This window comes from Artemia sp. Qi Xiang Cuo, chromosome 10 (genome assembly GCF_049724085.1).
Source record: "Artemia sp. Qi Xiang Cuo chromosome 10, ASM4972408v1, whole genome shotgun sequence".
NCBI lineage: Eukaryota > Metazoa > Arthropoda > Branchiopoda > Anostraca > Artemiidae > Artemia > Artemia sp. Qi Xiang Cuo.
In genome coordinates, this window is record NC_142803.1 from 14,349,919 (window position 1) to 14,375,348 (window position 25,430).

General features: G+C 35.2%; 1 protein-coding gene across 3 annotated transcripts in view; it reads left to right on the plus strand.

The window, feature by feature from the left end:
• Nucleotides 1–25,430, plus strand: part of LOC148947500 (pre-miRNA 5'-monophosphate methyltransferase) — a 47,771-nt gene that overhangs the window by 9,199 nt on the left and 13,142 nt on the right. The window contains exons 1-2 of one of the 3 annotated variants that reach the window (XM_089095286.1): nucleotides 6,121–7,624; nucleotides 11,028–11,221. In XM_089095286.1, the coding sequence (XP_088951412.1) occupies nucleotides 11,051–11,221 (171 nt within the window). In that variant the 5' untranslated portion in view covers nucleotides 6,121–7,624; nucleotides 11,028–11,050. Of the gene's footprint in view, nucleotides 1–6,120; nucleotides 7,625–10,332; nucleotides 11,222–25,430 lie in introns of those variants that run through there. The other 2 variants (XM_089095289.1, XM_089095288.1) reach the window with 2 other exon arrangements.

The window sequence follows — 25,430 nt, forward strand, 5'->3', positions numbered from 1 at the left end:
AAATACCCTCCCATGAAAAACACCCTGCAGAAGCTGGTTGGTTTCCAAACACTTGTGACTTATAAAAAATAACAAGATCTCTCAATTCCTGATCAAACAAGCATCCTCCAAAGATTCTATGACCATAAGGTAGACATGGTGATGAGGAAATGGCAGTCCCTCTCTAATATAGCTAGAATAAATTCTACTCAATTTAAGGTTTAATGTTACTCTTTGCTTTCACAATAACATCATAAATCAGAAAATTTCCCAGAAATCAAGAGAGATCAAATATCAATTTCACATTTTGATGATTTTTTAAAAGTTTTTGTCCCCTTCTTCTGGAGAAAATGACCCTCAACAAAGGTTCTAAATACAGACCCAGGTATTACACATTAATTTCTACCTCCATCCTCCTCTTGTCTCTTTCTTAGAACCAATTTTGTATTTATCTAAAGGATCAATAAGAGTTGCAATGTTTTGGTGTTAAAATACATCCATTAAGGTATCTCCCTCCCTCCTGAAATAGCCAAAATATTTTTAAGGTCTAGAAAAATTTCACTGTCTTAGGTAAAATTCCTGTTGCTTTACAACTCCAAACATTTCTGTGTAAGGACTTTAAAACTGTTCAATGGGGTTCTATGATTGTGTTGTTGGGTAAGGAAGGAAAGAGGTGCCACAAACTGTGCATCCACAAACTGTGCATTTTAATACCAAAATATTCCAACTCTCAATGAGCCTTCAGATAAATACTGAATTACTTCTTAGAAAGAGACAAGGTGAGGATGTAAGTAGAAATTGATGGTAGTTTCCTATTATGTGGACACCTCTAAAAAGTCAAGTTTGGTGAATGCTAATGAAATAAAATAAAAAAGGATGAATATGTTCAGCAAATCTTCAGATTTGCTAAATATCTTCTACATTTGCCCCCTTGGACCCATAAAATTATTCATTTGTTTAAGCTAGCTGACCCTAATATTAGCATTAATAAATCTCTATCCCATTTTCAAAGTCAGTTTAATCATCCATGGTCACCAATTTGCTCACAATAGTTTTTTTGTATTAATGTAATATAAGTAATGAATTTTTCTCTCTCTATTTTTTTGTTATTTTAGTGATTATTCTGTATATGTACCTTTTTTTAACAGGTAATAAATGAATAATAATAATAATAATAATATTAGTATCAATAAATCTCTCCCGTTTTAAAATAAACTTTTATCATCCTTTTGTTGGCATCATTGTTTGTATTAATGTAATGAAGAGTTTTTTTTGTCCTGTATTTGAATTTTCAATGTGTGTTTGTGTCCTTCTTTTTCGTTTTGTTTTCTTTAGTGATTACTCTGTCTACTGTACCTTTTGTACCTTTTTTTGACAGACAATAAATGAATAGTAATAATAATATAATAGTTTATAAACAAATTTGGGCTAAATATTTGCACATTAGGGGTGTGGGGGGTAAAGCATGGCATATATTAAATACGTAACCTAACCTAGGTACCTTTTTCTCACCTTAAACCCCAAATAACAACAGCTTAAATATTGTAAATTCAATGAGAAACCAAACTCTTTAATCAATTTAGATAACAATTACCTGCTTTACAAGTCTCCGTCACTACATTCATTCAATGGTCTATAGCCGAGGTGTCCACATAATGGGAAAGTACCAAAATGGTACTTTTTCATTATGTGACTTATTATGATACTTACTATGTATACCATTATGTATACTTATTATGAGAGTAAAAAGTAACATTAAACCCGAAAATAAGCAGAATGTATTCCCTATAACAGAGGGACTGCCCCTTCCTCATCATCACCCCACCTCACTGTTATGGAAACTTTGAAGGATGCTCATTTCATCAGAAATGGAGAGCTCTAGTACTTTTTTATGAGTCAAACATGACTTATTAATGTTTACATTTTATAAGTCAAACACGTGGGAGAGGTGGCGGTAGGTATTTTTCAGGGAGAGGGGATTTTCCAACAGTGACAGGGCAGAGACATAAAACATAAACAGACATAAAAAAGGAGAAGTAAATCTAGCTTTAATGGTTTGTGATGTATGATTTTCTTTGTTTTTGTGACAAGAAAACAGAGCTTTTTTTTAATGAATTATCTTGACAAACTTTAAAAGACAAAACAATTCCACCAAGATTGAACATGTAAAGATTGCAACTTGCATTTTGGCCAATATGCAATTAAATATGTGATATCGCCTCATATCTGAGTACAGTGGTTCAGTTACATGAGAGTTCATATGCACAGGGGTTAAGTTAAACAGGGCTTCAGTTACATGGGGTTAATTTAAACAGGGTTGAGTTGCACAGCAATTCCTTTACCAGAGTTCAGTTACATGTACACCCTAATCTGTTATTGTGTGTTTTCCCTTTTCCTGGTTAATTTGTTTGCTAAAAAAGTAAATATGCCTAATTTTCAAATTCATCCCAGCTGTTCCTAATAAGACTGGTTATAGCCCTTGGTTAGATGATATAGGCTACAAAAGTTGGCTGTTTTTGTGGGTTTTAACTGTTTTTGGTATTTTTACAATATTTTAAGACATTTGTAAAAATACTATATACAAGATATCAATTCTGATATAGAGATTCATTTAAAAAAACAAAGTTTTTTCAAGGGAAGTAAAGAGCAAAATTGAAACTTAAAACAGATAAAAATTATTACTTCACAGCCTATCTAGTATATATCAATAAAACTAGTACAAATAAGCCAGCTAATTGTGTTTTCCTATGCTTTTAGTATTATAAAAAACTAGCACTTTACTGAAAACACAAAAGTCAAGTATAAAAAAAGGGAAGATTGATTTGGGAGTCAGAAGTGAGTATGTAGCCTGACAACAATAAACAAATCTATAAAGCTTTCCATAGTCTTACACCAGTTGTGACATCAGTAACTTGCAGTATCCATTTAAAATTATCTTACAAAATAAGCATAAAATTAAATATTTTTTTAATAACTGCAGAGTCATTGAACAACATACAGAAATATTGGATTGATTTATCGGGTAGCATTTTGGTCTTGCCAGCTATAATACCAATATTGAGTAAAATACAGTCTTAAATTGTAAGAAGTATGCTTTAGTATTACTTGAAATGAAAATCAAATAAGACAGAATATGAACTCTGGAAATCTAATTATTTCTCTCTATACAACAGTGAATTTCAAGCTATGATACAAATTCTTAAGCTAGTCTATAGTGGTTGATTTGACAGTAGTTTCTGTACTGTTTGTTTTACTGGTTTTTGTGAATCAAAGGCAACCTTGCATCACTGACAGGTTACATGGTCAATTTCCTACACTGCAGACACAATGGAGTGGTACAGATCTTTTAAATCATCTAATCTGATGTTAATGAGGTCAGTGGTAACTCTATATGGGAAAGGGGCTTTTCCTTGTTTGAGCAACTTGATTGCTGAGACAGATTCTGACAAGAGTGGGAGTGGTGGTCTGAGTTTTTGCTCAAATATGGGGAAGTGGGGTAGTATTTCAGGATCAGCAGCAACATGAGGATTGAGATTATTATTGAACTACTCTTTCCATCTTTCAAGCTTCATTTTTGAGCTGCTTATTTTTTTCTATCTTTCTCCAGGATCAGCAATTTTGTGACTCTTTTTCCATCTATCATTCTGAAAACTGCTCTGCTGTTCCCCTTTTTGAACAGTACTTTGCAGTCTTCAAGTTTCTTAAGTGGTTACCTAGTGCCTTTCTCATCCATTAAACAGCTCTTCTCTTGAGGAGCTTATAAGTATCTTGTAGATTGCAGTCAGATTTATTACTGATTAAATCACTTATCCTTGTATAGTGTAATGTTCTCATTTGTGATTCATGGTTTCTCAGTGGGATTAAGGAAATAGAGAAGACAGAAAATGACATCCTTGGAAAAAATCCCACTGAGAAACCATGAACCACAAATGAGATCATTACACTATACAAGGATAAGGGATTTTTTTAGTAATAAATCTGACTGCAATAGCCATGCTACTTATAAGTTCCTCTAGAGAAGAGCTGTGTAATAGATGAGAAAGGCACTAGATAACCACTTAAGAAATTCGAAGACTGCAAAGTACTGTTCAAAAAGGGGAACAACAGAGCAGTTTTCAGAGTGATAGATGGAAAAAAGAGTCACAAAATTGCTGATCCTGGAGAAAGATAGAAAAAAGACAAGCAGCTCAAAGATGAAGCTTGAAAGATGGAAAGAGTAGTTCAATGATAATCTCAATCCTCATGTTGCTACTGATCCTGAAATACTACCCTGCTTCCCTATACCTGACCAAGAACTCCGACTGCCACTCCAACTCTAGTCAGAATATGTCTCAGCAATCAAGTTGCTCAAACAAGGAAAAGCCCCTGTCCCAGATGGAGTCCTAAGAGAGGGCCATACAGCTCCAATGTTTTATTATTATATTTTTTTTTTCCAGAGGCATTTCATCTTGAAAGGGTTCGTCGTAGAAACTTCAAAGGGGGCTCATTCGATCGGAAATCGAGAGTTCTAGTGCCCTTTTTAAGGGTCAAATGTGACTAGAAGGCAACCAACACCCATTTTACACCCACCAGTTCCCCAAACACATCCAATCAAAATTTTGAGATAGCCATTTTGTTCTACGGAGTTGATTCCCAGATAGAAATTTAGTTTTTGAAGAGGACACTCCCCCCACAGTCCTCAGGGCACGGGTTGTAAGTTATGCCCTGGGGGCATATAAGGTTTTTATAGAAAGCTTTGTTGTAGAAGCTTTAAAAAGGACTCATTTGATTGGAAATTCAAAGGGCTAGTGCCCGTTTTAATAGTCGAAAGTGATTGGAGGGCAACTAACCCCCCTCTCACACCCCCTTTTCCCCAAACAGATCCAATGAAATTTTTGAGATAGCCATTTTGTTCAACGTAGTTGAAAATTGTGGCAATTAGGTCTTTGTGGATAACAACCCCCCACAGCCATTAGGGCAAGGGTTGTTAGTTATGCCCTGGGGACATATAAGGTTTTGATTGAAAGCTTTGTTGTAGAAACTTCAGAAAGGGCTCATTTGATTGGAAATTTAAATGGCTAGTTCACTTTTAAATAGTTGAAAGTGATTGGAAGGCAACTAACACCCCTTCCAGGCCCACCATTTCCCCAAACACATCCAATTAAAATTTTGAGATAGCCATTTTGTTCTACATTATTGATTTCCAGATAGAAATTATGTTTTTGAGGAGGACACTCCCCGGCAGCCCTCAGGGCAAGGGTTGTAAGTTATGCCCTGGGGACATATAAGCTTTTTATAGAAAGCTTTGTCGTAGAATCTTCAAAAATGGCTGATTCAATTGGAAATTCAAAGGGCTGGTGCCCTTTTTAATAGTCGAAAGTGATTGGAGGGCAAATAACCCCCCTCTCACATCCACCATATCTCAAAATACATCCGATCAAAATTTTTAGATAGCCATTTTGTTCAACATGGTTGAAAATTCTGGAAATTAGGTCTTTGAGGATGACAACGCCCCACAGCCTTCAGGGCAAGGGTTGCAAGTTATACCCTGGGGGCATATAAGGTTTTTAATAGAAAGCTTTGTTGTAGAAACTTCAGAAAGGGCTCATTCAATTATAAATTTAAATGGCTAGTGCCCTTTTTAATAGTCGAAAGTGATTGGAAGGCAACTAACACCCCTTCCACGCCCACCTTTTCCCCAAACACATCCAATCAAAATTTTTAGATAGCCATTTTGTTCTACGTATTTGAAAGTTCTAGACTAGTTCTAGTTCTAATAGGTTTTAGACTTTTACAGTGAGAGAAGGAGGCAATACCCAAACTCTTGCTTGTAGTGATTTTTGTTCGTTTCAAAGCTTGATTTGCATATTCAGATTAAGTTTAACTCACTTTAATGTATGTTAATTCATTCTCGCTAACATCTATTGTATGCCTCTTGAGATTAATTGTTTATTTAAGTTCTATTTGATATGAGCTTCATTTATACTTCAATAGCAAAATATTTTTTTTCGTTACATTATTGATTTTCTTGTTCAATCTAGGTATCACCCGTTTTAAGATCTATTTATTCATTTATATTATTACTTGTTGTATGTTTTTGCCTATGATTGTTTAATTTCTGTTCGTTTTGGGTTTCATTTATTTTTTAATAGTAATTTCTGGTCGTTTGAGTTTGAATTTTAACAGGTATTTGTATCTGCTGAGCTTAAGTTTAAAATTGCCTTTAATTTTCTTTGAAAAACTTATTTTTCGGAAAGTTTTTTTTTCAATTTATTTTTGTTGATGTTTTATTGCATAAAGTTTCAAGTTTTTTAAAATTCCTTCTTTCAAAATCAAACTTTAAAAAATCTAATCTTCATCAAAGTATCAAAACTGGTATCAAAGTAACAATATCCAAACAGGCTATTGATTGTCTTGACTATCTCATAAGGAATTTTGTATTGAAAGAGGATATGCCAGAGTACTTTGCACCACATCAAGCCAATGCATGGCAGGAATCAATAAATAGTTCTTGGTTTGATTCAATTTACTGTTGCATGAGTTGTCAAATGACAAATATCTAATCAATTGTTGATTTTACAGCCTGATATTCTCCAGTGTCAAAGGCAGCTGTTGCTTGTATGTATTAAATATAAAACAAATTTTATCAACTGAAAGTAAGGAGCAACATTAAAACTTAATACGAACAGAAATGATTACGGATCAATAGCCTGTACAACCAGTTTTGAGACCAAATAATAACCACTGATGGGATGTCTGTAGAGTTTACAACTTCATCAGGAGTACTTCAGGGTTGTACTGTATCACTACACCTTTTCACCTTTTTGTTCCAAATGCTGTTCTGTCACTGACGAAGTTGGAACATGACGCACAGTAAGAGGGCTGATGGTAGATAATCTTGCCTATGTGGATGATATTGACACTGATCAGCTTGTGCCTGTAGATGAACATCTACAGACACAAGCTGATTAACTCTGCAAGGCCACAGAGCCATTTGGGATGGAGGTCAATGCCAGATAGACTAGAGTTACGGTAACAAAAAGATATGAAGTAGGCAACCCACCTATTATCACCATAGGAGGGAGACAGGAGACAGGTTGAAATGGTTGACCACTTCCTGCACCTTTGGCAGCCTTCTCTCTTCTGATAATTGCCATAGCTATGATGTGAAACATCAGCCAGCACTTACTAGCTCTAGCTTCCAAAGACTAGCCAACCTCTGGAAAAGTAACTATCTATCCAAGTAGCTCAAAATGTGTCTATTCAACAGCTTAGTAATTCCCATAGTCTTGTATGATTTTGAAACACGGACAGGGAAAATCAAAGACTAAGCTAGAAAACCTCCAGCTTTTAAGGTGAGATCTTCTATTGTATTGTTAGAATCAAATACACTGACTGCATCACAAATGCGGAAGTACGTCAGCCATGTCAAGGAAGTGGAGGAATGCTGCCTCCCAATAATTTCCACTTGAAGGAACTCTTCATGGCCTTGGTCAACGAGCCAGACCACGAAAACGTTGGATGGAAAACTCCGTCTTTGAAAACGTCAAGATAGTCGAGTTATCATGTACCACAACTGATAGAATAGTGTACTGAACCCTAGAGCTTGAGAAAATAGGAGAGGTGTCCTCAAAACGTCCAACGAGGGTGATTGGGACCTAATTAAGTAAGTAAGATTAATTTCCTGTACATTACCCTAAGGTTGATTTCCTGTACAGATTGAATAAAATTAGCTAAAATCCTGTGCAATGAGGATGAAATGGTTTTATCCTCAATAATGATTCATTTTCAATTATACTGTATTAACTAAGGGAACTTCGTATTATATCTTGCTTCATTCTTCTCACCTTAATCAATGCTTACTTTAGTCATTGGATGATGAATTAAGAATATATAAAAAGAATAAGCTTCTGGTATTCATTTAACTCAAAGAAACAAACAGGGCACAGGAAGATTTTTATAAATAACTTAAATTAAAGTAAACTGTTTGAGACAAGCTATGACTAAAATTTGATAGTATAAACTGCCAAGGACCATGAAAATGAAATCTGAATGTTTGAAAAGCTCAAGTGTAAATTTACACTGTCATATATGAGATTAGTAAATATCGGGAATCAAGTTTTCATTGAATAAGACCTTCACATAGAGTTATACAGTTTTTGGTGGCAGAAGGCTCCAAATTTGAAAAACAGAAATATGTGAGGAAAATGAGCAAAAAATAGGCTAAAAATACAACACAAATAGCTGATGAAGATGTAGCCTTCCTTTGTAAGTGTAGCTGTCTCTGAGAATTGAAATATTGTTAGTATCTGAATGTGGATGATTAAGAGCATGACCAAATTTGGCTAATTAGCTGTCCTTATTTATTTTTACAACTTAATGCGTCAATACCGACGAAAGTTTGATACTCCCCACAAAACTTCATAATTTTGAAAGAACCAAAAGAAAAATATTAGAAAATCATGATTTTTAGGTATGAATAGAACAAAAATGGGGATAACATTTTTTTTCTCTGCTTGGTAATTTAAGGGGATAAAAATATAAACTATAAGATTTCAAAGACTATAATTTAATACTTTAACAAGACATAATATTTTGACTGCCTATGCCCTTAGGACATCCCAATCCACTGTTTAAGTGCCTGTCCCGCGATTTCTTTCCATTGTTTAAAACATTTTCAATGATTATATGTATGCAAAATAGTTCGCACCTTTGTGAAATTACTTTCTAATTGATTCCCGCATTAGTATATAGGATTTCCTAAAACAGGAATAAATAAAAGGATAATTGCAAGTCAATTTTAAACCTCTTGTTTCTAGGAATTAATTAAAAAAACTTTCCACAAAATAAGTTTTTCAAAGATAAGTAAAGAACTGCATTAAACAAAAAATGAGCAAAAATAAAATTAAATGATCTACCAAGCGTGAAACTACCACAAATCAGCATCAATAAATAAATGAAACCCAAAACGAACAGAAATTCCAATAAATAACCGAGTCAAACTCAAAACGAGCAGAAATTAACATAAGTTGGGCTCAAAACCCCTATGCCTTCCCAGGGCCAGAACATAATTTGGACTTTACTGAAAAAAATAAAAATGAATGCGCATTGTCAGTTTAATATACATATACTGATATTTCTTAATCAAAATGTTAGTATTATTTGATTTATTAAAGTAATAAAAGTAAAAATATTTATATTTTTTTCAGTAAAGTGCAAATTATGCTCTGGTATTGGGAAGGCATAGAGGTTTTGAGCCCAAGTTATGTTAATTTCTGCTCGTTTTGAGTTTAACTCGGTTATTTATTGTAATTTCTGTTCGTTTTGGGTTTCATTTATTTATTTATGCTGATTTGTGGTAGTTGTCGTAATGAAATGAAATTTGAATGTTTGAAAAGTTCAAATATAAATTTACACATTCATATATGAGATTAGTAAATATTGGGAATTCAGTTTCTATTTAATAAGACCTTCACATAGAGTTAAACAGTTTTTGGTGGTAATAAGCTCCAAATTTGAAAAACAGAAATATGTGAGGGAAATGAGGAAAAAATTGGCTAAAAATATAATACAAACATCTGATGAAGGGGTAGCCCTCCTTTGCAAGTGTAGCTGTCTCTGGGAATTGAAATATTGTTAATGTCTGAATGTGTACAGATGAGAAGCATGACCAAATTTGGCTAATTAGCTGTCCTTATTTATTTTTACAACTTAGTGTGGCAACACTGACAAAAGTTTGATACTCCCCACAAGACATCATAATTTTGAAAGAACCAAAAGAAAAATATTAGAAAATCATCATTTTTAGGTATGAATAGAACAAAGATGGGGATAAAAATGTTTCTTTTTCTCTCTCCTTGGTAGTTTAAGGGGATAAAAATATTAACTGCAAGATTTCGAAGACTATAATTTGATGCTTTAACAAATGGTAATATTTTGACTGCCTATGCACTTAGGGCATCACAATCCACTGTTTTAGTGCCTGTACTGTGATTTCTTTCTATTATTTAAATGATTATGTGTATGCAAAATAGTTCGCACCTTCGTGAAAATACTTTCTAATTGATTTCCGCATTAGTATATAGGATTTCCTAAAATAGGGATAAATAAAAGAATAATTACAAGTCAATTTTAAGCTTCTTGTTTCTAAAAATACTAAACGGAGACTTCAAATTATGGGCTCGTCCAGATAGCGCTACTAAAGAGGTTTCAAAAAGGGACTCCTTGGCGCTATTAAAGCAGCGTTCACATGCTTGTCTAGCTATAATCCCATGTCCAGATACAAGTTTAGCCAGATTTTAATGTCTAGGCAATGACTGTTCACAAGTAAAATTTGGTGCTTAGCTAAAACTAAAAATTTAGTTTCAGATAGATTACAGTTGTCATTTCTAGTCAATCAAGAGAGTTTATGCAGGCAAAACTTTCAAAATTGTAATCCCTATTTTTATTGTCACAAGATAATGGATAAGATAAGCGAAACAATTGCCTTAGTCTGCTTCACTATTATGTCTGGTTTTGCATATTTGCATAAAATGAAAAAAAAAACAATTAATGAAAAACAAAAATAAAATTTCAGTTTAAAAATGTAAACATAGATGATGAAAATAATGGAACTTGACACATTCTGGTGGGCTATAATCGAAAATCCCAGACATTGAGTTCTAGAGTCCAGAACTCAAAATCTAGCTAAGCACCTTGTCTAGCGTGTCTAGCTAAGCACCGAATTTTACTTGTGAACGGTCGTTGCCTAGACATTGAAGTCTTGATAGACACATGTCTAGACATGGGATTCTAGCTGGTCACGCATGTGAACGCCGCTTAATGCAACTGTAAAAAATCGAACTAACACGATAACACGTTCATTAACGCGAATGCTATAAATGAAGTTTCAAAGGCCAAAGTCATGGGCACCACCAGGTAGCAGAGCTGCAAATGAAAATTCAATAGTATCTCGATCTCGATCTCGATTCTCTTGTAAAAAAGCCCTCTGTAAAAAATTTCCCCAGGAAATCAAATAATAACATTATATGTGATTATATGTATATGTGTTCAACGATTCTTATTTACAGATTGAAGTGAAAACAAATATACCATGACCGAAAAATCTGAACCAGGGGCTGCTCAATATGGCAATTTTATTAACTATTATCAATTCAACCCAGCCAGTAATAGAATGACAGCATTGTCACACGAGTTTTGGACTAACTTGGCGAAAAGATTGCCAGAAAAAGTCTGCTGCCTAGATGTAGGGTGCAATTCAGGGGTATGTTAAATTCTTTAACATTAGGCTACAGTTTTTGATGTCAATTAGGTACAAGTATAATTTGTATACCATACATGCCAGGAGCCGAAAAAGCAATTAGGCTTATGGAGGAAGAGGAAGTTTTTATTATTTGTTTTTATTTTTTTCCTTTTTTTTATTATTATTTTTTAATTTTTATTATTTATCATTCTCTTTATGCAAGCTTGTAGAGCAAAAAAAGTAATAAATGTTTGAGGCAGATTTTTTAAAACTTTTGAATGTGAAATAGCTATCTCAAACATATGATCTGATGTCATGGGTGGATTATGGGGGTGTCTGGAAATGAAAGTCCATTTTAACTTTAAAAAGAGCACTAGAACTTGTCAATTTTAGATTGGGTGAACCCTTTACCAGGTTTCTTCTAGTTTGAATGAAAATTGAAACCTGAACAACAGTAATGGCAACATTCTTGATGACAAAAGGGTAAACAAAAAGAGAAAAAATATCATCAAATGTCATGCTGGTTCTTTTCATAGTCCCTCATTAACGGCAGGTACTTATCAGTGCTTCCACTTTTTCGCCTTTGTGCTAACTTGTAGAGCAAAAAAGTTATAAAATTACAGTTGTTGAAGGAAACTCATGTCTAACTAGCAAACTTGCATATTTTGAGCATTTCTTTTCTTAAAAATCAAAATAACTGATTAAAATTAGCTAAATCTTCAGCGTTTTTGTAGTGTTTAACCCAGATTTTAGTAAAACAAGACTCTTCAGGGCTGGGAGAAGGAGGTTTGAACCCATTCTGGGTGCATCTCTTAGACACACTAATTTTAGTTCTGACATATAACAAGAATAATGCATTTTGATTTAGACTAAACAGTTATATACATTTATATATAAGTTATGAGTTAATCTGTGTTATGGAAATCAAACCTGCTCTAACTGTTTTATCATCATTCGAACATTAAAAAAATAGATAATCTGTCTATTTGTGGAAAATCTAAGGTTTGATTAAAAAGAAATTAAACTTTCAAAGATGTCAAAATAAAAGGTTTTTTGTTCCCAGGGCCAATCTTTGTTGTAGGCCTATATATACTTCTTTTGGTTGTTCTAAGATTTTTTTTCGAAATTATTTGGTTTTAGGACGTTACCACATATTTGTCAGTGCTGTCATATTGAAAATTCAATAAAGAAAACCAATAAGTTAAATTTTACAATGTTCTTCATCCATAGAAATTAAAACATTACCATAATTAACATTAAATATCCAATTAATTTAGTTTATACATATAGCGAGAATAATACATGTTAATGTAGACAAAGTATAAGTCAAAAAGTCAGCTCACTCGTTGGGCCAAAAAAGCCTACTTCAAATAACAAAGGCATTTGCTTCATTTGAGTTCTAACTCATGCCTTCAACTCCTGCATGTAGCAATGCTTTTCAAGGTCTGTTCAATTCTCTCAAGTTGACACTCAGGACTTTAGCATATAGAGACTGCTACCGGTTGCGCCAATTTGAGGGTAGATGTGTTTGCTCCCTGAATTTTGAAAAACACCATTTTTTTTGTAACATCGTTGTAAAATTCCCGTTTTTGCTATTTTCAGTGGAAAGAAAGCAACAAAATTGCACCCCTTCGATTTTTGATGATACATTTTGGGTCCCCCACGTTTTCCTGAATTGGATGTACCACTGGATACTATAAATTTTGTAACTCATCTTTTGCTAGAGCTATTTATCAAATTTTGGCCTGTGCATATGGTTGCCAAAGGTGAAGTTTAAGCCCCGAGGGTAGCATCATGGGATTGTCAACTAATAATTAACCCATTGGGTAACTTGGAAAAGCAAATTGCAGCTTTTTTCTTTTATTAGGAAGTCTTATTTTGAGGTAGTAGCCCTCTATCCTAAAATATGATGAGGAATCTTTGAACATCTATTTTAAAAGAGTGAACGAGAAGAGACTTAGTATTAATTAACTAAGCATTAATTAACTTTAGTTAGCAATTAAAGTCTACACTTTCCAACATTAAAGAGCAAAAGACTAGCAGATATTGTCCCATGTCTCCATATTTATGAATAGGGCTGCTACCCCTGCAAATCCTGACCTTTATGCTAAAGTTTCAATTTTTAATCTTGGTTTTACAAGAACAAAGGCTCTAACTCAAGAAAAATTCGAAAAAAGTTTAAATTTTTTGCTCGATAATGAGTCGGTTGAGAAGAACTTTCAACCGACTATAATACTGCTATACCACTATTTATTTTATTACTGGGGTGCCAATTCACGAAAAAGTAGGAGGGAGACAAAGGTTTTTTTTTCAGTTCTTTTTAAAATAAAAATACATTAAATTAGTACATACAAATCTATGGGGGTATTGCCTTCCCCCTAATTGTTGACCCTGAAGCCCTAAGAATAGCTTCATTGGATAGTATACTCATTATGCAAGTGAAAGCACTATTTTAATTTGAAATGAACAGTGAGAAACGGTATGAGAAGTATGGAAAACCGGAAACTGAGAAAACTAAAGTTCATCTCTTAGAAGAAAAGAGCAATCAACGCCATCTAACATTTCCCAGCAAAACATAAAATTTATTACAATCACCTAATTGAAAATATTAACCGTTTCTATGTTTCTAATATCTTTATTATCTTTAACCAAAGAAATTAACATTTAAAAAAAAAACAGGCCTGCGTCCAATAGGGAGAAAAGAAGAAAAACAAACAACCAAGTATTTTGCCCGTGTCATAGCAATGTATCCTCAGCATTGGAAACGAGAAACAACCAAAATATAAAAAGTATCAGGGCTGTTGCTGTGGCTGCTACCAAGTAAGGAGCAAATCACGGCTCCTACAGGTATGGAAACAGTTTCAAAGCTGTCAGTAGCAGAATTCGACAGAATTCCAAAAGCTGCTAAATCTGCCAACAAATTCCACTAGGCCATGAAAACTGCCGAATAGCATTGCTACTATGCTGCCCCACTTTTTCCACGATTGGGTTCCTAGTAACAGGAAGCTTAAAAAAACGTTTTGGAAAGGAACTCTCAAATCCGGAAGAATGGGCATTTGAAACCAACTAAGGAATGTTTTCTGATGTCGGCTAATCCTAATAGTAAAAGTTATTTGTTAAACCAAATATATAGGTCTCTGCTACATAAATTGGTATTTTTTTTTCCTCTATATTAGTTTAATCACTCAGATTGATTTTAAACCAATCGAACTTTTTTTTTTAATTTTCAGGTTGCACGCGTTAGGTAACACAATTTCTTTTACATAATTATTAACAATTAAGAATGGGTTGAATATTTCTGGTTCTGTTGGATAGGAGTGTCAGGTACCAAATATTTATAATGCCTATTTAGTCTGTGTTAATGTGGCAAAGTTTTCACTTACGCTAGTCCTAGTTACTATTATACTACTACTTATACTATAATACTGCTATACCACTATTTATTTTATTATACACTATACCCCTATTCTCATTATACTATTTCCCTTGTCAGTTTCTTATTTTCTTTGATCTATATCACTATCACTACACTCTTTTCAAAGTTTTAAGCCTCCTGAGGCTGGGACGATGACAAACACTTTTTTTCCATCTTAGCCGCTTTGAAGCTTCGGCATTGGCTGTCTCCTAAGAAATCTTGTATTTAAGGAATATTTCATTCCAATCTAAGAAAATAAGATATTAAGATTTCAGATGGTCTAATTCCCTATTTCAGATGGTCTAATATACAGACTCTCACGGAGAGGGTTAGAATTTGCAACAGGCAAATCATTGTGACCAACTTGCGCCTCCAAGTGCTCCTTAATACGAAAAGGACTAATCATAAATCTTGCTAAAGATTAAATATCATTCAAAATCATGAAGGAAATTAAATTTGGCTTTCAACTTCGCAAAGAATGAAAAAAACACAAAAATAAACACGACGACAAAAAATTGAATACAGAGCAAAAAAGAAAGAAAAAAAAAAAACAGAGAGAAAAAACCCACAATTAACAAACAAAACCGACCGGAAGATCTAGAGGATCTCCGAAAGTGATCTGATTCGCACGGGATTTACGTCACTTTGCTCTCATTTGAAAATGCGGCCGCAATAAGTCGAAACGTTTTTAGTACCAAATTGATTTCTAGCACCTTTTAGTACCGATTTCCTCATTTTAGTAAGGTAAAACTTGGGTATTACTAATACCAAATAATGAAAAGGAATGTAATGAAGGGAACAAAGGTTTTTTCATATCTGGAGGTAAAGCAGCGAATGGAGAAGAAGATCGCAACTGGTTAAGAAAAAGTCCATGGCAGGTGATGTCTGAGTAGGGAATGTCTTTCCGTGCGAGGGTTTGCTATTTCATTTTTTTTTTTAATGGAGAGGTAACTCTCCTGTGCTCCAGTGTTTCCAACCTGGCTTTTTTTTAGAAGGAGCAAGTATGCAAGTATGGCTTCTTTGAAAATCATTCGCAGGGCTCTTTTTTGGATCTATTCAGTTTTTTCTGATTCTTCACAGGAGATACCAGGATGCCAAACTAGACAGGCATATTCAAGATGCGGACGGACAAAGGAAGTATAAATCCTTAAAGCATTGGAAGGGGATGCTAAATTTATTTAGGAATTTAAGAAGGCAGATAGACGCATTAGCTCTATGGACAATATCTTTAACATGGCCATCCCTCTTTAAATTAGAAGAAATGGTGACCCAAAGTAATTTAAAGGAGGACACGGGAATTTCTGGAGGGATCAGGTTGATAATTTGCCCAGGGTAAAATCTTTCTCTATTGAAATTGAATATTGATACCTTTTGTGAGTAAGATATGACTACTTTTTTCGAACCCATGTGTGTAATAAGCTGTTTTTTTTTTATTTATTTTTTTATTTTTTATTTTACGATCAATGGTGACAAGCAGTGCTAGTGAACTAGTGTCTCAGTGTGAAATTTGTGCATTTGTTAATGTGTACGAAGTGTAATATCTGGTAAAATGTACAATAAATCTAAATGAAAAGATTTGCTGGTGGCTGAATGGTCTACGAGTGAAAACTTTGGTTAGTTATTAAAGATTCATGGGTTCGACTCCCACAGCAGCAGCGATTTTTCCTGTATTTTCCTTCTATTTTATATTTGGTGTCGTAAAGGTGTTGCATATCTAGATATGAGGCTTTTGTAGACAGCTTTAAAAAGGATTGAATATGTTAAAAGATTACATTTTGTATAGTATTTGGAAACACTGTCCATAATCTAATTAATTAATTTTTGGGAAAAGTAAAGAGCAAAGTAAAGAACCTAAAACAAGCAGAGAATAGTCACATGGTAAGTCGAATTTAAAACGTACAAAAATTACTGTATGTGAAGGCATGAAATATTAAAAAAAAAGAAAAAAAAGAAGCGTGAAATGAATCACCAAGGCCAACTTAACACGAAGAGCTTAAATCACTCTACAAAACAAGATCACCATAAATCACCATAAATTAGAACAGGTTACCGCCCCCTGAAACATCCTAAAGGCCAGAGTGGTGTTTACGCTGTGACTAAGAATACCTGCACGGTTTCAGAAAAAAAATGTAACTTGCATACCTTTCTGCTAAAAAGTTGCCTGTTGTTGGAAGGGTGGAGGGGTTACGGCCGAATTTGCGTCATCAATCATAAATGTTACCGGCCTTCCTGATTCTGGTTTTAGAGATTTCTATCATGTTCTCGTTTTCTACTAAAATCTATTTGTGAAGGATGAGCCTATTATACAGCTTTGGGCCCCTGCCCTTAGAGGTATGGGTAATGTCCCGCTCGAGGCAGATTTGTTTAAAGTTTCCATTGTGACATAGCTATCTCAAAAATATGATCTGATGTCATTGGTGGATTATGGGGGTGCATGGAGACGAAAGTCTATTTTAACTCTTAAAAAGATCAATAGAACTTGTCAATATTAGATTGAATGAGCCTTTTACCAGGTTTCTTCTAATTCGAATGAAAACTGAAACCTGAGCAACAGTAATGGCAACATTCTTGATGACAAGAGGGTAAACAAAAAGGAAAAAAGAAGGCCCTCACCAAATGTCATGCTAGTAACTGTTACATGTTTACCAGCATGTTGCCATGAAGAATAATGGCAATATTCAGGGTGACAAAAGTGTAAACAAAAAGGGAAAATCGTGTTCAAATGTCATATTTGTTCTTTTCATTATGCTCTATTAACAACAGGTACTTATCAATGCTTCCACCGCCCCCAATTTTCCGGGCTCTTTTCCGATATCCTAGAAAGAAAATCAGTTTCTCCAAAATATCTCCGAAAATTACGTTCCTAGACACGTGAATGTTAGCACGAAATACAAACTGGTAGTTTTTGTTAGCCTTAATTTTTGGAAAGATGTTGAGGAACCACATTTTTCTGACGAAATTATGGTAAACACCTAAAAATGAGGATACACTGGAAGCACTTTTTCTTAAAATCTAATGAACGAACCCGAAGACGTATCAAATTTTAATCAAAGCTCCGTAGTTACTCGTATTATCTTTATCAGGTTTCATAGCGCCATCGTCTGAAGATCTGCTGTTAGTCCTGGAAACTATCCAATCTTTAAGTTTGTATTATACTTTGCATTGAGCGAATAAGAGAAGGTTCTTTTGTGACACCCTCTTCTGGGAGGTCGTTCTACAAGCCGTGGGGAGTTTAATATAGTAGCTGTTCGTATTGTGTTGCACCATATTGAGTGTATCTACGGCTTAGTTCTGCTAGTCATAAGCCTTGACAGCTTTTCTGATAGATGATATTGCGTAAATGTCAGATTCTGCTGCTCTGATTGCTCGATTTTGCATTCGCTACCGAGGAGTAATCCGGGACTTTGGGTCACCGGCAAACAGAGGACAATCATATTCAATACCGGGCGTTACGCAAGTATGAAGTAGTCTTGGGACTCGATTTGGTCTTTTCTGAAGATGAAGGATTGGTTTTGTGATGGATGCTATTAGTAATTTTCAACTTACCTGCCAAAAGAAAGAGAGGAATATGCCCCGAGACTCGTCTGAAATTCCTCCCACTGGAAATATAGGGGCCTAAAGGTGTAAATTTTCCATCTCCCCCGCCCCCCTGAAAAATGCTCCGATCCTCACCTCTCTAAGATTCAGACCCGTGTGTATTTATGATGTGGAGTGATGGTCTGCAAGGGAAGCATTGTTTCTCCCTAAGAGATCAGAAATCTCTTTCAAAATTTTGACTGCTACTTGCCCTTTCCAAAATATAATTATATACACAAACAGATATGTTCATGAAATGAAACCCATTATTCAGTTGACATCTTATTTTTCACTTTTATAGTACTAACATGCTCTAAACCTTGACAGATTTGGGTGAGAGAGCACTGCAGGAAGCGCTTCCTCTTTGCCTCGTTTTTTTCTTTTCTATTCTCGATGTGGCGCTTTTTATTTGTTGATTTCCATTTATTCTAATATGGAAATTAGTAAGTTTTTTCATGCTGTAAGAAATATTTAGAAAGAAATATGAAGAAAGACTTCATTATGGGCAAAGCCGCTGAGCTCGAGCAAGCTGCCCAAAAGAAAGACATTGGCGCAACATTCAGGACCCTGCTCGAGCTGACTGGCCAACACGCCATGGCGTCAACAAGCCTGAAACTAGAGAATGGAAAAACCATATACGATCAGTCTCAATGTCTTTGTTTATGGGAGAAACTTTTAATAAGCTGCTAAACTCAGATCCGCCCGATTGCATTGCCCCAGGGCTTGTTGCCGCAGCTGCAGAAGCTACTCCAGCCCACGATGGTGCTGACTTTTCTCATGATGAGATTAAAACGGCAGTGAGGAAACTGAAAAACAGTAAAGCAGCTGGCATCGCTCCAGAGCTACTTACTACGGGCGGCCCTGCATTGATACTTTGGCTGGAGATGGTGTTTAGCGTAATCTGGCAGAATGAAGTTATACCGTCAGACTGGAAGAAAAGAATCATCGTGACAGTGTTTAAGCGCAAGGGCATCAAGACGGATTACAGCAACTACCGTGGTATCACCCTACTCTCTCTTCCTGGAAAGCTGTTTGCAATGCTCCTGCTGAAACATGCAATAAGTTTCCTACATGCTTTGCGCCGCCCCCAACAGGCTGGATTCATGCCAGGAAGATCAACAACTTAACTGATTCATACGGTCAGACAGGTCGCTGAGAAGACACTGGAATTCAACTAAAAAGCTTACGTAGCTTTTGTTGACTTTTGTTCTGCCTTTGACGCTGTTGAAAGACAGTCCTTTTGGCTAATCCTGAAACCTGCGGGCCTACCAACAAAGATAGTCAGCCTCTTTAAAGAACCCTACCGCAGCACAGAAAGCGCCATCCTTGTTAACGGAAAGATTTCTTCTTTCTTCCGGATAGACAACCGTGTGTGGCAAGGACTCGCTAGTGCACCTGAGCTATTTAACTTTGTGATTGACCACATTTTGAACAAGACACATCATATCCACCCTTTTTGCATAAGTTATGCGGAATGGACTTTGTCCGATGTTGAATTTGCCGACAATGTAGCCACTCTTAGCGTAAATATCGACCAACTAATCTGCACTTGAGACTCGCTCCTCCACTGCCTCCAGAGTTGGGCTGCAAATCAACTGGGAGAAAACGAAGATCATGCCCATAGAAAAGACCGCATCCGCATCACCATTAACTGTTGTGATCAACGACCAATCTGTTGACGTGGTAAGGCAGTTCACTTATCTCGGAATAAATTATATCATCAAATGGCACTCTTGACGCCGAAATCTCAGCCAGATCAGCCAAGGCAAACTCTGTATTCGGACGCCTCTTTAGAGCAATCATAAATTAGTTGTAACTAATAACCACAAATCGTAAATTAGTTGCCATACAAAAGCCCGAATTTACAACACCACAATCTCAAACATCATGCTGTACTCCTCTGAGACATGGCCGATAACTCAGACAAAGCTAAGAAAGGTTGAAGCCATCCAAACTAGACACCTGCGTCGAGTTGAAGGCTTCAAATAGTATGACAAGATCCGCAACACTGAGATCCTGAAGACCTTCAAGTTAGCGAACCTCTCCACCCAAGTAGAAGCTTGTTCTCTAAGATGGTACGGTAACTTACCCCGCCTCCCGCCAAGAACCCCTGCAAGGATCGTTTCGGAGTTCAGTCCCTTGGAAAATGTCTGGAAACGTCCTCAAGGGAGGGCACGCACTAGATGGGCTGAAGTTATAAATCAACGCTTCTTCAACCGCAACATCGACCCAATGAGACCCCATCCTTAGCCCTGGGCAGGGCTGCTTGGAGAAGACTGACAGTGCGGTCAACTAGTTCCCTCTACGCTGGCGACCCTGCTGACCAAGAGCGTTAAGTCAAGCAAGAAATATTTATATCTGTAAACTTTTTTGCCATTTTACTTTTTCGGTGCCAATAAAATCTTAAAAGATTTTTTTATGAAATGGAAGCACTCTTTCTTCAGCGAGGCAGAGTTTATTCAATTCCATTTTATTGTTCGAAAGTCTTCACTGCTTCTCATGACAGAAAGTCACAACATGTCATAGATGTGTACCTATGTTTGTAAAACTGTATATAATCAGTATAAAATTGTATTATACTCAGTGCAAACGAGATAGCTCAAGGCTTGATAGCGTAAATTATATGGAATAGTAACAATAGTAGTTTATGGTTGTTTTTAGTGCAAACGGAAAAGTGTGCGCACATGCTTGATTCTATGTTAACGAAGGATAATAACAATTAATGATATATCAGAGGCAACGCTGTAGCGTTGCCTATAGTAAAGGCCATACGGCTCCAATGTTTTATTATTATTAATTTAAAAAAACTTTCCGAAAAATAAGTTTTTCAAAGAAAAGTAAAGGCCATTTTAAAATTAAGCTCTGTATATACAAATACCTGTTAAAATTCAAACTAGACACGACCAGAAAATTACAATTAAAGAATAAATGAAACCCAAAACGAACATAAATAAAATAAAAAATCATAGCAAAAAGAATAAAACAATTAATAATATAAATGAATAAATAGATCTTAAAGCTAGTAATGCTTATATTTAATATGAAAATCAATATTAAACATAAAACAATCATTTTTATATTAAAGTATAAATTAAACATAAAACGAACAGAAATTAAATAACAATCAATACGAAAAAATATACAATAAATATTAATGTAAATGAATAAGTAAATCTTAAAATGATAGAACCTTAAGTTGAATATACAAATCAAGTTAAAATCCAATAAAAATAACTACAAACAAGAGTTTAAGTATCGTATCACTGCAGAAGCCTAAAACCTACTGCGTCATTGGCGCTTTACTGAAAACAATTCTCTGAAATATTTTCACTTTTGTAACTTTAAGAAATAAAAAATTAATTCAGATTTTAGGGAATAAATATCAGCATATGTATATTAAATTGACAATGCACTTTTTTTCAGTAAACTCATTTGAATATTTTTTCAGTAAAGTACAAATTATATTCTGGCTTTTAGAAAGCATAGGGGTTTTGAACCCTACTCACATTAATTTATGCTCGTTTTGAGTTTGACTCTATTGTTTATTTTAATTTTTGTCCATTTTGTGTTTCATTCATTTATTGATACTGATTTGGGGTAGTTGTATGCTTGGTAGATTATACGATAGTCCGGACGCCAGGTCTCGAAAATGTGAACCATACCATGACGGAATGGGGCTGCTACGAGAATTAGCCTACCCTCCACCCCTAAATTGACCATGCAGATTCAAAAATACCAATGGCACTTGCTTGCGAGTGGTGGAACCCTCCGAAACTTGACATTTTATTATATTTTGGTGTTTCATGCAAGAAAATGCATGTTCCATAAAGTTTGAGGTGCAGTTTTCCGCTCAAATAAAAATGCCTAGAAGCCATAGCATGTTTTCATAACAAACTAACACGATTAGTTACAAAAAATGGCAGAGTTAAAAAAAATGGCATAACTATATGAGTCTTGAACAGTCTTGGAAAATATAAACAAAATCAAATTGAATATTAGATATATAATGATATTAATTGTTGAAAGATCCATCAGTTGAAGATTTTTTTTCACTTTAATTTTTATTTTCATTCTCAATGCTGCAAAAACTGGAAAATAATAAATTTGTAATATACGAGTAATTCGTTTTCAGTGGAGCACCAATGACGCAGAAGGCTTTTGGTTTTTACAGTTAAAGAAGGGGACAGTATCCAAATTTTACTTGCAGTGAAACTATATTTGTCTTGACCAATCTTGAAAAGAACTAATAAATTAAACTGAATATTTGATGCATAATGATATTAATTGCTAAAAGTTCAGCAGTTCAAGATTTTATTTCACTGTAATTTTAATATTTATTTTCAATATTGTAAGTGCAAAAGAAAACATTCGTAACATAATTCGTTTTCAATAAAGCGCCAATGACGCAGTAGGTTTTAGGCTTCTGCATTGATACGATACCCAAACTCTTGTTTGTAGTTATTTTTATTCGATTCAAACTTGATTTGCATATTCAATTTAAGTTTCACTTGTTTTAAGATTTATTTATTCATTTACATTAATATATATTGTATGTTTGTTCGCATTGCTTGTTCATTTAATTTCTGTTCGTTTTAAGTTTCATTTATACTATAATAGCAAAATATTTTTTTTCGCTTTAAGCTTGATTTTCATATTCAATCTAAGCATTACTCGCTTTAAGATCTATTTTTTCATTTGTATCATTACTTGTTGAATGTTCTTTGCTATGCTTATTTATTTAATTTCTTTTCGTTTTGGGTTTCATTTATTTTTTTAATAGTAATTTCTGGTCGTTTTAAGGTTTAATTTTAAAACGTATTTGTATCTGCAGATGTTAAGTTTAAAATGGCCATTAATCTTATTTTAAAAAATTATTTATAGAGAAGTTTTTTTTAATTAATTTTTTTTATTTTTTTAGTTCAAAAAGTTTCAAATTTTTTTTGGCATGGGGGGGGGGGGTCCTACTGTCCGTTTATTCTTGACTTTAAAAAACGGATCTAGAACTTTCAATTTAATTCGAATGAGGCTTCTTTCAAAGTCTATACGATTACCTCTTTGATAAAAATCTTATATATAAACAATAGACAGCTTGCATAACTTGCGAACAGCGATTGACAACAATGAATGGATTGAAAAAATAGCTCCAATAAGGGGGTTTAGACCATTTCACTTGCTGACACAAAGGCATCACGACTGTTTGGAATTGACCTTAATAGGAATTTGTGTGCCAAAGCAATTTTGTATCTATCACAGAGTATGTATTTTAACCTTATAATCGGATAATTATAATATATTTCCTGTGTGTTCTTCCTATACAAAACCCCTTCCCATAAGTTATAAACCCCCCTTAATAAGTTATGCCCCAGGGCATTACTTAAAACGCCTACCCCTGGGTCCTGGTGGGCTCTGTCGACACCGGAGTTTTTTGTTATCAGAACTTTGAACTATTTTAACAAAATGTCTATCTCAAAATGTTTATCTGATACATTTAGGGCGTGGAGGAGGGAGAGGGGCTAGTTGCCCTTCAATCTCTTTTGAATCTTAAAAAGTGAACAAGAACTTTCAATTTTCAATAAAATGAGCCCTCTCTAAAGTTTATACGAGCATCCCTTCCATAAAAAATAATATGAAGGATTCGGATAATCCTTAAATTACAACCCGTGCCCCGAGGGCTTTGGGGGTGTCGTAATCCTCAAAGACCTAATTTCCAGAACTTAAAAATACGTTTAATAAAATGGCTGTCTTAAAATTTTGATTGGATGTGTTTGGGGAAAAGGTGGGCGTGAGAGGGGGGTTAGTTACCCTCAAATCACTTTCGTCTATTACAAAGGGCACTAGCCCTCATAATTTCCAATCGAATGAGCCTTTTTTGAAGTTTCTACGACACCACCTTCTATAAAAACCTTATATATCCCCCAGGGCATAACTTAAAACCCTAGCCCTGAGGGTTGTTGGGGATTTTCCTCCTCAAAAAAATATTTTCTACTTGGAAATCAACTACGCTGTACAAAATGGCAATCTCAAAATTTTGATTGGATGCGTTTGGGGTAATGATGGGCGTAAGGGGGGGGGCTAGTTGCCCTACAATCACTTTTGACTATTAAAAAGGGCACTAGCCCTTTGAATTTCCAATTGAATGTGTTTGTTTTGAAGTTTCTACAACAACGCCTTCTATAAAAACCTTATATGCCCCCAGGGCACAACTTAAAACTCTTGCCCTGAGGGTTGTGGGGGAGTGTCCTCCTCAAAAACATATTTTCTATCTGGAAATCATCTACACTGAACAACATGGCTATCTAAAAAGTTTGTTTGAATGTGTTTGGAGAAATGATTGGCGTGGGGGGGGCTAGTTGCCCTCCAATCACTTTTGACTATTAGAAAGGGCACTAGCCCTTTAATTTTCAATCGAATGATCTTGTTTTGAAGTTTCTATGACAACGCCTTCTATAAAAACCTAATATGCCCCCAGGGCATAACTTAAAACCGTTGCCCTGAGGGTTGTGGGGGAGTGTCCTCCTCAAAAATATATTTTCAATCTGTAAATCAACTACGCTGAACAAATTGGCTATCTCAAAATTTTGTTGGGTTGTGTTTGGGGGAATGATGGGCTTAGGGGGGGGGGAGTCTAGTTGCCCTCCAATCACTTTCGACTATTAAAAAGGGCACTATCTCTTTGAATTTCCAATCAAATGAGCCTTTTTTGAAGTTACTATGACAACGCCTTCTATAAAAACCTTATATGCCCCCAGGGCATAACTTAAAACCCTTGCCTTGAGGGTTGTGGGGGATTGCCCTCCTCAAAACATGTTGTCTATATGAAAATCAACTACGCTGAACAAAAGGGCTATCCCAAAATTTTGATTGGATGTATTTGGGGAAATGATGGGTGTCGGGGGGGGGGGGGGCTAGTCACCCTCCAATCACTTTCGACGTGTAACTATTATTAAAAAGGGCACTATCCCTTTGAATTTCCAATCGAATGATTCTTTTTTGAAGGTTATACCACAATGCCTTCTATAAAAACCTTATATGCCCCCAGGGCATATCTTAAAACTCTTGCCCTGAAGGTTCTGGGGGAGTGTCCTCCTCAAAAAAAAAATTTCTATGTGGAAATCAACTACGCTGAACAAAATGGCCATCTCAGAATTTTGATTGGACGTGTTTGGGGAAATGATGGGCGAGGGGGGGCCAGCTGCACTCCAATCACTTTCGACTATTAAAAAGGGCACTAGCTCTTTA